At 32.0% G+C, this 15,106-nt stretch overlaps 1 protein-coding gene across 45 annotated transcripts in view; it reads left to right on the top strand.

Annotated features, from left to right (window-relative positions):
- Window positions 1-15,106, top strand: part of LOC103036139 (putative leucine-rich repeat-containing protein DDB_G0290503) — a 73,113-nt gene that overhangs the window by 10,926 nt on the left and 47,081 nt on the right. For all 45 annotated transcript variants that reach the window (XM_049469306.1, XM_049469307.1, XM_049469308.1 and 42 more), the window contains exons 10-25: window positions 128-196; window positions 859-945; window positions 1,040-1,126; window positions 3,971-4,057; window positions 4,226-4,303; window positions 5,554-5,643; window positions 5,789-5,851; window positions 7,268-7,330; window positions 7,999-8,058; window positions 8,142-8,225; window positions 10,422-10,508; window positions 12,833-12,916; window positions 13,332-13,394; window positions 14,298-14,387; window positions 14,524-14,613; window positions 15,015-15,104. In XM_049469306.1, coding sequence (XP_049325263.1) covers window positions 128-196; window positions 859-945; window positions 1,040-1,126; window positions 3,971-4,057; window positions 4,226-4,303; window positions 5,554-5,643; window positions 5,789-5,851; window positions 7,268-7,330; window positions 7,999-8,058; window positions 8,142-8,225; window positions 10,422-10,508; window positions 12,833-12,916; window positions 13,332-13,394; window positions 14,298-14,387; window positions 14,524-14,613; window positions 15,015-15,104 — 1,272 coding nt within the window. The remainder of the gene's footprint in view (window positions 1-127; window positions 197-858; window positions 946-1,039; window positions 1,127-3,970; window positions 4,058-4,225; window positions 4,304-5,553; window positions 5,644-5,788; window positions 5,852-7,267; window positions 7,331-7,998; window positions 8,059-8,141; window positions 8,226-10,421; window positions 10,509-12,832; window positions 12,917-13,331; window positions 13,395-14,297; window positions 14,388-14,523; window positions 14,614-15,014; window positions 15,105-15,106) is intronic.

Here is a 15,106-nt window from a genome sequence, read left to right as displayed (position 1 = left end):
ATTTACAAATAAAAGTTATTAAGATTAATAGGGGTGCCCAAACTTTTTCATATGACTGTATCATTATCTATATTTATTAATAACTATAATGAAAATAATTACTGAAATGTTTGTTGTGTTTCAATAGGATTAAAGACAATTCTGGACAAGAAGTTGAACAAGATGGATGGGACCGGTTTTGCAACTTCTGAAAAAAGTGGGTCTGGATGTTATCATGATATGTTATTATCACAATTTATTGTTATTACGATATGATATCGTCACAATACAATGTTATCATGATATGGTTTTATCACAAAATGTTATAATCACAATACAGGGTTATCACAATACAATGTTATCACGCCACGATATTATCACAACCTGATATTAACGATACATTATTATCACAATGCGATATTCTCACGATACACTATTATCAAAATAGGTTATTAAACATATTTAAAAACATATTTGACCTTAAAAGTTGATCATTTGTTGGAATGAAAAAATGATATCTTTCCATATTGTGTTCCACCCCTACTGTATATCGTCGCTATCCAATGAAAAACACTTATCTCAGTTTTTGTCGATTTTTAGTTTACTACATAATTTTAACAGATAAACTGTCCCTTACACTGTGTCAAAATTTCTTGATGAACGGACCAATAGAAACTCTTCAAAATGACCTGAAATAAACTCTTTTTACATTGACTTTCATTAAAAGTTTACAAGGTTTTTTTTTCTCTCCTGTAAAGTTGCTGTTTTGGGGATAAGTGTTTTTCATTGCACAGCGAAAATATATATTCTAAAGTGTATATATTCTAGAGGGTATATATGAGGAACTGTGTGTGTGTGTGTGTGTGTGTGATATCACAGTATCGGTGATAATGGAAGGTAATAAACAGATGGTGGTGATTCAGAGGAAACTGGCGGATCTGCTGAAGACCGAGGCTGAGTACACTGGTGAGAATATGGATTATTATTATAGATTATGATTATAGATTATGTTAATATATTATTGATCATATTTCTGAGTGTGTGTGTGTGTGTGTTACAGCTCTTCTGCAGCGTCTGAAGGTGAAGAAGGTCCTGTTGTCTGATCTGAAGGAAGAGAAGAATGAGAAGGGTCCGAACCCAGAACTCAGTGAGTTTATATAACCTTATATACATTTATATATAGTTTATATATTACATATATAATTACATACAGAGAACCACAGCCGTAAACCCAGAAACACTCTCTTATAAAATGTTGTCGACTGCTAATCATGAACTTTTTATTTTTAATTATTTAATTCTGTTTTCTCAGCAGTATTTAAAATGTTTTATATTTTTGAATAAAGATTTTATTTTTAAATATAGTAACTCTGATTTTTTAGCAGTAATTCTAACCTTTTGAATAGTAATTCCAAACATTTGAACAGTAATTCTAAATTTGTAATTAAAATAGTTGAACAGTGATTGTAATGATTGGTACAGTAATTGTAATGATTGGTACAGTGATTGTAATGAGTGGTACAGTGATTGTAATGATTGGTACAGTGATTGTAATGATTGGTACAGTAATTGTAATGATTGGTACAGTGATTGTAATGATTGGTACAGTGATTGTAATGATTGGTACAGTTATTGTAATGATTGGTACAGTGATTGTAATGATTGGTACAGTGATTGTAATGATTGGTACAGTAATTGTAATGATTGTAATTATTGGTACAGTGATTGTAATGATTGGTACAGTTATTGTAATGAGTGGTACAGTGATTGTAATGATTGGTACAGTAATTGTAATGATTGGTACAGTAATTGTAATGATTGGTACAGTGATTGTAATGATTGGTACAGTGATTGTAATGATTGGTACAGTGATTGTAATGATTGGTACAGTAATTGTAATGAGTGGTACAGTGATTGTAATGATTGGTACAGTAATTGTAATGATTGGTACAGTGATTGTAATGATTGGTACAGTGATTGTAATGATTGGTACAGTGATTGTAATGATTGGTACAGTAATTGTAATGAGTGGTACAGTAATTGTAATGATTGGTACAGTGATTGTAATGATTGGTACAGTGATTGTAATGATTGGTACAGTAATTGTAATGAGTGGTACAGTAATTGTAATGATTGGTACAATAATTGTAATGATTGGTACAGTAATTTTAATGAGTGGTACAGTAATTGTAATGATTGGTACAGTAATTGTAATGATTGGTACAGTGATTGTAATGATTGGTACAGTAATTGTAATGATTGTAATGATTGGTACAGTGATTGTAATGATTGGTACAGTTATTGTAATGATTGGTACAGTGATTGTAATGATTGGTACAGTGATTGTAATGATTGGTACAGTGATTGTAATGATTGGTACAGTAATTGTAATGAGTGGTACAGTAATTGTAATGATTGGTACAGTGATTGTAATGATTGGTACAGTGATTGTAATGATTGGTACAGTAATTGTAATGATTGGTACAATGATTGTAATGATTGGTACAGTGATTGTAATGATTGGTACAATGATTGTAATGATTGGTACAGTGATTGTAATGATTGGTAAAGTGATTGTAATGATTGATACAGTGATTGTAATGATTGATACAGTGATTGTAATGATTGGTACAGTGATTGTAATGAGTGGTACAGTGATTGTAATGAGTGGTACAGTGATTGTAATGATTGGTACAGTAATTGTAATGAGTGGTACAGTGATTGTAATGATTGGTACAGTAATTGTAATGAGTGGTACAGTAATTGTAATGATTGGTACAATGATTGTAATGATTGGTACAGTGATTGTAATGATTGGTAAAGTGATTGTAATGATTGATGCAGTGATTGTAATGATTGGTACAGTGATTGTAATGATTGGTACAGTGATTGTAATGAGTGGTACAGTGATTGTAATGATTGGTACAGTGATTGTAATGATTGGTACAGTGATTGTAATGATTGGTACAGTGATTGTAATGATTGGTACAGTGATTGTAATGCTTGGTACAGTGATTGTAATGATTGGTACAGTGATTGTAATGATTGGTATAGTGATTGTAATGATTGGTACAGTAATTGTAATGATTGGTACAGTAATTGTAATGAGTGGTACAGTAATTGTAATGATTGGTACAGTGATTGTAATGATTGGTACAGTAATTTTAATGAGTGTTACAGTAATTGTAATGATTGGTACAGTGATTGTAATGATTGGTACAGTAATTGTAATGATTGGTACAGTGATTGTAATGATTGGTACAGTAATTGTAATGAGTGGTACAGTAATTGTAATGATTGGTACAGTGATTGTAATGATTGGTACAGTGATTGTAATGATTGGTACAGTGATTGTAATGAGTGGTACAGTGATTGTAATGATTGGTACAGTGATTGTAATGATTGGTACAGTGATTGTAATGATTGGTACAGTGATTGTAATGATTGGTACAGTAATTGTAATGATTGGTACAGTGATTGTAATGATTGGTACAGTGATTGTAATGATTGGTACAGTAATTGTAATGATTGGTACAGTGATTGTAATGATTGGTACAGTGATTGTAATGATTGGTACAGTGATTGTAATGATTGGTACAGTAATTGTAATGAGTGGTACAGTAATTGTAATGATTGGTACAGTGATTGTAATGATTGGTACAGTGATTGTAATGATTGGTACAGTAATTGTAATGATTGGTACAGTGATTGTAATGATTGGTACAGTGATTGTAATGATTGGTACAGTAATTGTAATGATTGGTACAGTGATTGTAATGATTGGTACAGTGATTGTAATGATTGGTACAGTAATTGTAATGATTGGTACAGTGATTGTAATGATTGGTACAGTGATTGTAATGATTGGTACAGTAATTGTAATGATTGGTACAGTAATTGTAATGATTGGTACAGTGATTGTAATGATTGGTACAGTAATTGTAATGATTGGTACAGTCAGGTGGATGAGCTGTTGTTACCTGTGGTGCAGGTAAGCACATCACGGTGGTGGAGAAGGAGGTGTGGGCTCTGGAGGACGAGCTGGAGCTCCTGAAAAGAACTCTGTCCCGCAGAGAAGGTGAATAAACGAGTGAATGAATGAGTCAATCAATGAGTTAATTAATGAGTTAATTAATGAGTTAATTAGTAAATAAATGAATGAGTGAATAAATAAGTTAATGAATGGATGAATGAATGAGTGAATGAATGAATATAAACGCTGTAAAATCTCCTGTTCTGGGGTCAGTGCTGGAGAAGGAGCTGCTGCAGAAGAAGAAGCAGGTGGAGGGGAAGCTGGAGGAGCTGAAGAAGAAGATGGAGCTCTGTGAGTCTCATCTGATCTTCATCACTGTATTAATCAGTTTATTATATTAATCAGTTTATTATATTCATCAGTTTATTATATTAATCAGTTTATTATATTCATCAGATTATTATATTCATCAGTTTATTATATTGATCAGTGATCTGTGAGTTTAGATTGGATGACAGTGGTAAAGATGATGATAATGATGATGATGAGGATGATGATGATGAGGATGATGATGATGATGGTCGTGGTGATGTTTAGAATGATGATTAGGACGATGATGAGGAAAATGATGCTGATATTAATAATGATTATGGGGATGGGCATGAAAGTGAGGATAATGAAGAGAATAATATTCAGGCTAATAATGCTGATGATAATGATAATGTGGGTGTTGTTAATAACGATGATAAAGATAATGAAGATGATAATGTTAATAATAATAATAATTATTATTATTATTATTAAATTGAGGATAGTGGTAATGTGGGTTGATGGTAATGATAATAATGTGGGGATACTAAAATTATGGGGATATTAATAATTAGGATAATGATGAAGGTGATGATAATGAGGATAATGAAGATGATGAGGATAATAATCAGGACAATTATGCTACTGATAATGATAATAATGATTTTTATGATAATGTGGGTGTTGTTAACAATGATAATGAGGATGATGAAGATGATAATGTTAATCATTATTATTAATATTCTATTGAGGATGAAAATGAAGGTGATTGTGAAAATGATGCTGATGATGATAATGTTGAGAATTGTATTAATATTGCTGAGGATGCTGATAGTAATGATGGTATGGATGAATGTGATAATGAGGAAGATGATGATAATGGGAATGAAGAAGATGATAACGGTAATGATGAAGATGATAACGGTAATGAAGAAGATGATAACGGTAATGATGAAGATGATAATGGTAATGAAGAAGATGATAATGGTAATGAAGAAGATGATAACGGTAATGAAGAAGATGATAACGGTAATGATGAAGATGATAATGGTAATGATGAAGATGATAATGGTAATGAAGAAGATGATAATGGTAATGAAGAAGATGATAATGGTAATGAAGAAGATGATAACGGTAATGAAGAAGATGATAACGGTAATGATGAAGATGATAATGGTAATGAAGAAGATGATAACGGTAATGATGAAGATGATAATGGTAATGAAGAAGATGATAATGGTAATGATGAAGATGATAACGGTAATGATGATAATGTCTCCTGCGGTTCTCAGTCTCCAGGCTGCTGAGTGTTCAGCTGGAGCTTCAGGTGACTCAGGTGCGCTGGATGGGGGAGAAGGCAGCAGCAGAGGTTTTTATTAAAGGTGAGGTTCTCCTCCTACAGCCTGTTATCTAGAACCCATAACTTTATTATTATTATTATTATTATTATTATTATTATTATTATTATTATTATTATTATTATTATTACTCTAAATGATGACCTGGGTTTTATGTTGATTCTCTCAGATCTTCAGAAGCATCTGGAGGAGAAAGAGGATAAGATCTCCAGACTGCTGGCCAAGAACATCTGTAAGATCATCCAGTATGAATTCTGTAGTTTAGGAAGTGTAGTGATGTAGTTCTGTAGTTTAGGAAGTGTAGTTCTATAGTTTAGGAAGTGTAGTGATGTTATTCTGTAGTTTAGGAAGTATAGTTCTATAGTTTAGGAAGTTTAGTGATGTTATTCTGTAGTTTAGGAAGTGTAGGGATGTGGTTCTGTAGTTTAGGAAGTGTAGTTCTATAGTTTAGGAAGTGTAGTGATGTTATTCTGTAGTTTAGGAAGTGTAGGGATGTAGTTCTGTAGTTTAGGAAGTGTAGGGATGTAGTTCTGTAGTTTAGGAAGTGTAGTGATGCAGTTCTGTAGTTTAGGAAGTTTAGTGATGTAGTTCTGTAGTTTAGGAAGTGTAGTGATGTTATTCTGTAGTTTAGGAAGTGTAGGGATGTAGTTCTGTAGTTTAGGAAGTGTAGTGATGTAGTTCTGTAATAGTTCAGGAAGTGTAGTGATGTAGTTCTGTAGTTTAGGAAGTGTAGTGATGTTATTCTGTAGTTTAGGAAGTGTAGGGATGTAGTTCTGTAGTTTAGGAAGTGTATTGATGTAGCTCTGTAATAGTTCAGGAAGTGTAGTGATGTAGTTCTGTAGTTTAGGAAGTGTAGTGATGTAGTTCTGTAGTTAAAGAAGTGTAGTGATGTAGTTCTGTAGTTTAGGAAGTGTAGTGATGTAGTTCTGTAGTTTAAGAAGTGTAGTGATGTAGTTCTGTAGTTTAAGAAGTGTAGTGATGTAGTTCTGTTTTTCAGGAAGTGTAGTGATGTAGTTCTGTAGTTTAAGAAGTGTAGTGATGTAGTTCTGTTGTTCAGGAAGTGTAGTGATGTACCTCTGTAGTTTAGGAAGTGTAGTGATGTAGTTGTGTAGTTCAGGAAGTGGAGTGATGTAGTTCTGTAGTTCAGGAAGTGTAGTGATGTAGTTCTGTAGTTTAGGAAGTGTATTGATGTAGTTCTGTAGTTTAAGAAGTGTAGTGATGTAGTTCTGTAGTTCAGGAAGTGTAGTGATGTAGTTCTGTAGTTTAGGAAGTGTAGTGATGTAGTTCTGTAGTTAAAGAAGTGTAGTGATGTAGTTCTGTAGTTTAGGAAGTGTAGTGATGTAGTTCTGTAGTTTAGGAAGTGTAGTGATGTAGTTCTGTAGTTTAAGAAGTGTAGTGATGTAGTTCTGTAGTTTAAGAAGTGTAGTGATGTAGTTCTGTTTTTCAGGAAGTGTAGTGATGTAGTTCTGTAGTTTAAGAAGTGTAGTGATGTAGTTCTGTTGTTCAGGAAGTGTAGTGATGTAGCTCTGTAGTTTAGGAAGTGTAGTGATGTAGTTCTGTAGTTCAGGAAGTGGAGTGATGTAGTTCTGTAGTTCAGGAAGTGTAGTGATGTAGTTCTGTAATAAAATCTGAATCTCTCTGTGATCAGATCTGGATAAAAAGCTGGCGGATCTGATGGCCGAGTGTGACGACATCCAGGTGAAATTCAATGGTGAGAAAATTCCAACAGTTTTAAAAATGATGAGTTTCTCTGATTTTACCAAATGTAAAACCTCTGGAATATAATCAAGAGGAAGATGGATGATCACAAACCATCAAACCACCAAACTGAACTGCTTGAATTTTTGCACCAGGAGTAAAGCAGCATAAAGTTATCCAAAAGCAGTGTGTAAGACTGGTGGAGGAGAACATGATGCCAAGATGCATGAAATTAAAACTGTGATTAAAAACCAATCAGGGTCATTCCACCAAATATTGATTATTTCTGAGCTCTTAAAACTTTATGAATATGAACTTGTTTTCTTTGCATTATTTGAAGTCTGAAAGCATTTTTTTCTCATTTTCTGTAAATAAATGCTCTAAATGAGAATATTTTTATTTGTAATTTGGGAGAAATGTTGTCTGTAGTTTATAGAATAAAACAACAATGTTCATTTTACTCAAACATAAACCTATAAATAGCAAAATCAGAGAAACTGATTCAGAAACTGAAGTGCTCTCTTCATTTAAGTTTGGACGCACCTTAGTTCTGCAATTTTAATTATTTTAAAATGTTCTGTATTTTATATAGTATAGCTCTATTTGGGTGTTTTAATGTGTTTTTATTGTGTTTTTTATGTTTTATTAATGTATTTTAATGTGTTTTTAATGTGTTTGTAGAATTATCTGATCAGTTGGAGGCCACGCTGGGAAAACTACCCAACACCAACCTGAAATACGGTAAGTGCTGGAGTTCCAGTACGTTCCTCACTGGTTCTGTAACAGATTTAAATATTAAACCCCGCCCTGATTCTCCACCACAGTTCTGGAGATTGTTACGCTGAATATCGACATCGACAGCATCAGAGAAACCATCACCAGAGAGAAATCCCTCAGCAAGATCGAGGGTGAGCTAACACTCCACGCTAGCATAACGTAGCATTTAAACGGAGTTAGCCGGCACTAGTCTGGATCACTTTACCTACACTAACTCTAATACTCTAATAATCTAAATACTCTAATACTCTAATAATCCAAATACTCTAAATACTCTAATACTCTAAATACTCTAATACACTAAATACTCTAAATACTCTAATACTCTAAATACTCTAATACTCTAAATACTCTAATACTCTAAATACTCTAATACTCTAATACTCTAAATACTCTAAATACTCTAATACTCTAATAATCTAAATACTCTAAATATTCTAATACTCTAAATACTCTAATACTCTAAATACTCTAATACTCTAATACTCTAAATACTCTAAATACTCTAATACTCTAAATACTCTAATACTCTAACACTCTAAATACTCTAATACTCTAAATACTCTAATACTTTAATACTCTAAATACTCTAACACTCTAAATACTCTAATACTCTAATAATCTAAATACTCTAAATATTCTAATACTCTAAATACTCTAATACTCTAAATACTCTAATACTCTAAATACTCTAATACTCTAAAATTCTAAATACTCTAATACTCTAAATACTCTAAATACTCTAATACTCTAATACGCTAAATACTCTAATACTCCAACACTCTAAATACTCTAATACTCCAAATACTCTAATACTTTAATACTCTAAATACTCTAATACTCCAAATACTCTAAATACTCTAATACTCTAAATACTCTAATACTCTAATACTCTAAATACTCTAATACTCTAAATACTCTAATACTCTAAATACTGTAATACTCTAAATACTCTGATACTCTAAATACTCTAATACTCTAAATACTCTAATACTCTTAATGCGCTAATACTCTAATACTCTAAATTCTCTAATACGCTAATACTCTAAATACTCTAATACTCTAAATACTCTAATACTCTAATACTCTTAATGCTCTAATACTCTAAATACTCTAAATACTCTAATACTCTAAATACTCTAATACTCTAAATCTCTAAATACTCTAATACTCTAAATACTCTAATACTCTAAATACTCTAATACTCTAAATACTCTAATACTCTAAATACTCTAAATACGCTTAATACTCTAATACTCTAATACTCTAAATACTCTAAATACTCTAATTATTCTAATACTCTAAATACTCTAATACTCTAATAACCACAGCATTTGTTCTGAGAGACTCGAATGTTAAAAAAAATGACTAGCGACTTCAGTAAATTACCTAGCTAACATTATTTCAGCTTAATAACATGTTCAGCTCAGTATTATTATGTCTTGTAGTCCTTCAGGGATCTAAGCTCATATATCTCCAGCTAAAACTGTATTGTATGTTTTGCCGATATTTACTGCTTTATTACTCCATCTCTGCCCATGGAGATATATTCAGAAGGTTAGAAGAAACTACTATATATAATACATACTGGTCCTTTAACTCACACTGCTTACTAACAGGTTCTTATGTATGTTAGAACGTAAAAATATATAGTAAATATAGTAAATTAAATGAATACTAAAAATAATTTAAATGTAAAAATATATACAGATTTAAACAAAAATTCGCACTGATATTGGCAAAAAACATGACTGGTGTTCATACACTAGCGTAAAATTAACGAAACACCAATGTTTATATGCACTATAAACACAATTCACACCGGTATTAATACAACACAATACATAATGGTTTGGCGAAGATACACACTGATATTACAAAAATTCACACTGGTATTGGCAAGAAAATTACTGGTGTTGATACACTACAACACTATTAATACAACAAAATACATAATGATTTCGAGAAGATACACACCGATATTAACATAATTCATACTGGGACTGACAAGATCAACAAAATTCACAGTGGTATTGGCAAGAAAATTGCTGATGTTGATACACTAGCGTAAAATAAGTGTAACATTAATGTTAATATATACACTATAAACAACATTCACACCGGTATTAATGCAACAAAATACATAATGGTTTCCAGAAAATACACACTGAAATTAATGTAATTCATACTGGGACTGACAAGATCCATACTGTTGTGGATCTAAAGAAATCTATTTGTTATTAAAAAATTTACAGTGATATCAGTAAAATTCAGTAATCTAAACCCGTCCTTGGATTTTAAATTTAGAATTTTGTCTTTTTTTACAGAACTGAAGAAACTGCTGAAGAAGAAAACTGATGAGCTTAACCTGAAGAAGTACGAGTTAAAAAACAAAGATCCCAGCGCTGTAAAAAGTGCGTAAAACCAAGAAAGTCTTTACAGAATTCAGTACTTTACTTTTATTTTACAGGTGAATTCAGTACACTTAAATACAATTCTTCAAATACCAAGTATTTGTACTGAAAAGCCTATTCATCATTTACAGTACTTTTAAATACTGAATTCATTTTGTTTACTCGAGCACCAGTATCAGATTTTTTTATCTAAGCATTTGTAGTGAATTTAATAATTTATACAGAATTTTAAGTATTTGTTTTAAATTTAGTACCTTACTTAAGCATCATCATTTTAAGTACTTGTAAGTTCTGAATGCACTACTATTCTTTAGCACCAATAAGTGTTTTTTTTCTTTCAGAAATGATTACTACTTGAGCTTTAAGTATCTGTATTGAATTTACTACCTTACTCAAGCATCAATTTAAGTATTTATACTGAATTTTGTGATACCTAAGCATTACTTTAAGTACTTTCACTGAAGCACCATTTTAAGTATTTGTACTTAATTTACAACTGTTCCTAAGCATCTTTTAAGTACTTTTAAGTACTGCATTCTTTACAATACTTAAGTATTAAAAAGTACAACTTCCAGAATTTATTACTATACTAAAGATTTATTAGGTAAATGTACTGAATTTATAACCATACTCTTTTAAGTATACATACTGAATAACTAAGCATCATCCTCATTTAATTACTTGTATTGAGTTTTTTCAGTATATAAGAATAATCGTAAGTACTTTTAAGTACTGAATTCCCTACCACATAAAAATAATTTATTCCAGAATTATTACAATACTTAAGATTCGATAGTACAGTAAGTTTTATTAAGTACTGGTACTGAATTTACTGGATAGTTAAGTATAATTAAGTATGTATAGAGTACTGATTACAGTACTGTAAGTTTTATTAAGTACTGGTACTGAATTCACTGGATAGTTAAGTATAATTGAGTATGTGTAGAGTACTGATTACAGTACTGTAAGTTTTATTAAGTACTGGTACTGAATTCACTGGATAGTTAAGTATAATTGAGTATGTGTAGAGTACTGATTACAGCACTGTAAGTTTTATTAAGTACTGGTACTTAATTTACTGGATAGTTAAGTATAATTAAGTATGTATAGAGTACTGATTACAGTACTGTAAGTTTTATTAAGTACTGGTACTGAATTTACTGGATAGTTAAGTATAATTGAGTATGTGTAGAGTACTGATTACAGTACTGTAAGTTTTATTAAGTACTGGTACTGAATTTACTGGATAGGTAAGTATAATTGAGTATGTGTAGAGTACTGATTACAGTACTGTAAGTTTTATTAAGTACTGGTACTGAATTTACTGGATAGTTAAGTATAATTGAGTATGTGTAGAGTACTGATTACAGTACTGTAAGTTTTATTAAGTACTGGTACTGAATTTACTGGATAGTTAAGTATAATTGAGTATGTGTAGAATACTGATTACAGCACTGTAAGTTTTATTAAGTACTGGTACTGAATTTACTGGATAGGTAAGTATAATTGAGTATGTGTAGAGTACTGATTACAGTACTGTAAGTTTTATTAAGTACTGGTACTGAATTTACTGGATAGTTAAGTATTATTGAGTATGTGTAGAGTACTGATTACAGTACTGTAAGTTTTATTAAGTACCGGTACTAAATTCACTGGATAGTTAAGTATTATTGAGTATGTGTAGAGTACTGATTACAGTACTGTAAGTTTTATTAAGTACCGGTACTAAATTCACTGGATAGTTAAGTATTATTGAGTATGTGTAGAGTACTGATTACAGTACTGTAAGTTTTATTAAGTACTGTTACTAAATTCACTGGATAGTTAAGTATTATTGAGTATGTGTAGAGTACTGATTACAGTACTGTAAGTTTTATTAAGTACTGGTACTGAATTTACTGGATAGTTAAGTATAATTGAGTATGTGTAGAGTACTGATTACAGTACTGTAAGTTTTATTAAGTACTGGTACTGAATTTACTGGATAGTTAAGTATTATTGAGTATGTGTAGAGTACTGATTACAGTACTGTAAGTTTTATTAAGTACTGTTACTAAATTCACTGGATAGTTAAGTATTATTGAGTATGTGTAGAGTACTGATTACAGTACTGTAAGTTTTATTAAGTACCGGTACTAAATTCACTGGATAGTTAAGTATTATTGAGTATGTGTAGAGTACTGATTACAGTACTGTAAGTTTTATTAAGTACTGGTACTGAATTTACTGGATAGTTAAGTATAATTGAGTATGTGTAGAGTACTGATTACAGTACTGTAAGTTTTATTAAGTACTGGTACTGAATTCACTGTGTTTCTGTTTAGTTCTGGTGATCATCGAGAAAACGAAGGAGATCCAGAATCTGCAGAGCAGCGTTGTGAATGTGAACGATTTGGATTCAATCAGCAGTGAGTTACTTTTATTTTATTAGCACTATACTCACCATGACAAAAGATACATACTGGAGTTACCAATATCTTTCATAATAACAAAATTCACACTGGTTTAGCCATGGTACCCGGTGATATCACCACAGTTCATACTGGTTCTGAACACGATACATTTAATAATATCAATAGAAGTCTTAATGTTATTGAGATGATACATACTGGTAAGAATTATTGACAATATGTATTGTAATAACAAAATTCATACTGGCTTAGAAATGGTTCCCAGTGATATCACCTCAATTCACACTGGTACTAAATAAGAAACAGTTTTATTGTTATTGGGAAGATACATACTGGTGTTTAATACATACTGGTATAACTACGTGCTGTGAATAAGGTTTAATTAATTGATTTAAATTGATTTTATTTACAGAGCTTCAGAAAGAACTGATCAAACTGATTGATGACCTGGACGATTCCAATCCTGCCAAACTAGGTGAGTTTAAACTGTATTGATCTGACCAGACTGTATTGATCAGAGTGTATTGATTAGACTGAGTTGATATGATCAGAGTGTATTGATCTGATCAGAGTGTATTGATTAGACTGTATTGATCTGATCAGAGTGTATTGATCTGATCGGAGTGTATTGATTAGACTGTATTGATCTGATCAGAGTGTATTGATCTGATCAGAGTGTATTGATCCGATCAGAGTGTATTGATCTGACCAGACTGTATTGATCAGAGTGTATTGATTAGACTGAGTTGATATGATCAGAGTGTATTGATCTGATCAGAGTGTATTGATTAGACTGTATTGATCTGATCAGAGTGTATTGATCTGATCAGAGTGTATTGATTAGACTGTATTGATCTGATCAGAGTGTATTGATTAGACTGTATTGCTCTGATCAGAGTGTATTGATTAGACTGTATTGATCTGATCAGAGTGTATTGATTAGACTGTATTGCTCTGATCAGAGTGTATTGATCTGATCAGAGTGTATTGATTAGACTGTATTGATCTGATCAGAGTGTATTGATTAGACTGTATTGCTCTGATCAGAGTGTATTGATTAGACTGTATTGATCTGATCAGAGTGTATTGATTAGACTGTATTGCTCTGATCAGAGTGTATTGGTCTGATCAGAGTGTATTGATTAGACTGTATTGATCTGATCAGAGTGTATTGATTAGACTGTATTGATCTGATCAGAGTGTATTGATTAGACTGTATTGATCTGATCAGAGTGTATTGATTAGACTGTATTGATCTGATCAGAGTGTATTGATTAGACTGTATTGCTCTGATCAGAGTGTATTGATCTGATCAGAGTGTATTGATTAGACTGTATTGATCTGATCAGAGTGTATTGATCTTTCTCTGCTGGATCAGTGTTGAAGAATATGGTCATGCTGTCGGAAGAGAGCTGGTTAAAGAAGCTGATTAACAAAATGAACCAGCGCTCCCAGCAACAGATCACCGGTATGTATTACTATTGTTACTAAACCATTAACTACTCATTACTTTCTGTTACTGAATAATTAATTACTCAGTATTGCCATTAACTACTAACTACTAATTATTATTATTATTATTATTATTATTATTATGATTATAGATCTGGAGAAGGTGTTGAAGGAGACGGAGGAAACACTGAAATATAAAACAGCCGAGCTGGTGAAGACCGGCAGCTACGCCGACCAGCTGAGTGAGTACACGCCCCCACCACATCAACCAATCAGAACACAGGACCAGATTCAGTGACCACACCCCCAGATTTATTGTTATATTAGTAGTGAGTAGTATAAAACCTTAAAATAACCTTTAATTAGGAATACTGTAGGTAGAATAACCTTTTTATCCAGTATTGATGTAAGTGGTAGCTAGGTGTTGCTACAGAAGTGTTTGTTAAATTATTTTTGTAGGTGGTTGCTAGGGTGTTGCTACATAAGTGGCTATAGTCTTGATATAGGTGGTAGCTAGGGTGTTGCTATGTAAGTGGTTGTTACAGACTTGATATAGGTGGTTGCTAAGGTTTTGCTATGTAAGTGGCTATAGTGGTTGTACAGGTGGTTGCTAGGGTGTTGCTAAGTGTTTGTTGGTTTGCAGTTAAAGACATTGTGGTTCTGAGAGGAGATGTGAAGAAGATAAAGGAGGAACTGAGCCGGTTGCAGGTTTCTTCAGTCTCTCAGGTAGCAGGT

Source organism: Astyanax mexicanus, chromosome 21 (genome assembly GCF_023375975.1).
Source record: "Astyanax mexicanus isolate ESR-SI-001 chromosome 21, AstMex3_surface, whole genome shotgun sequence".
Lineage (NCBI taxonomy): Eukaryota > Metazoa > Chordata > Actinopteri > Characiformes > Acestrorhamphidae > Astyanax > Astyanax mexicanus.
This window is presented reverse-complemented; position numbering and strand designations above follow the sequence as displayed.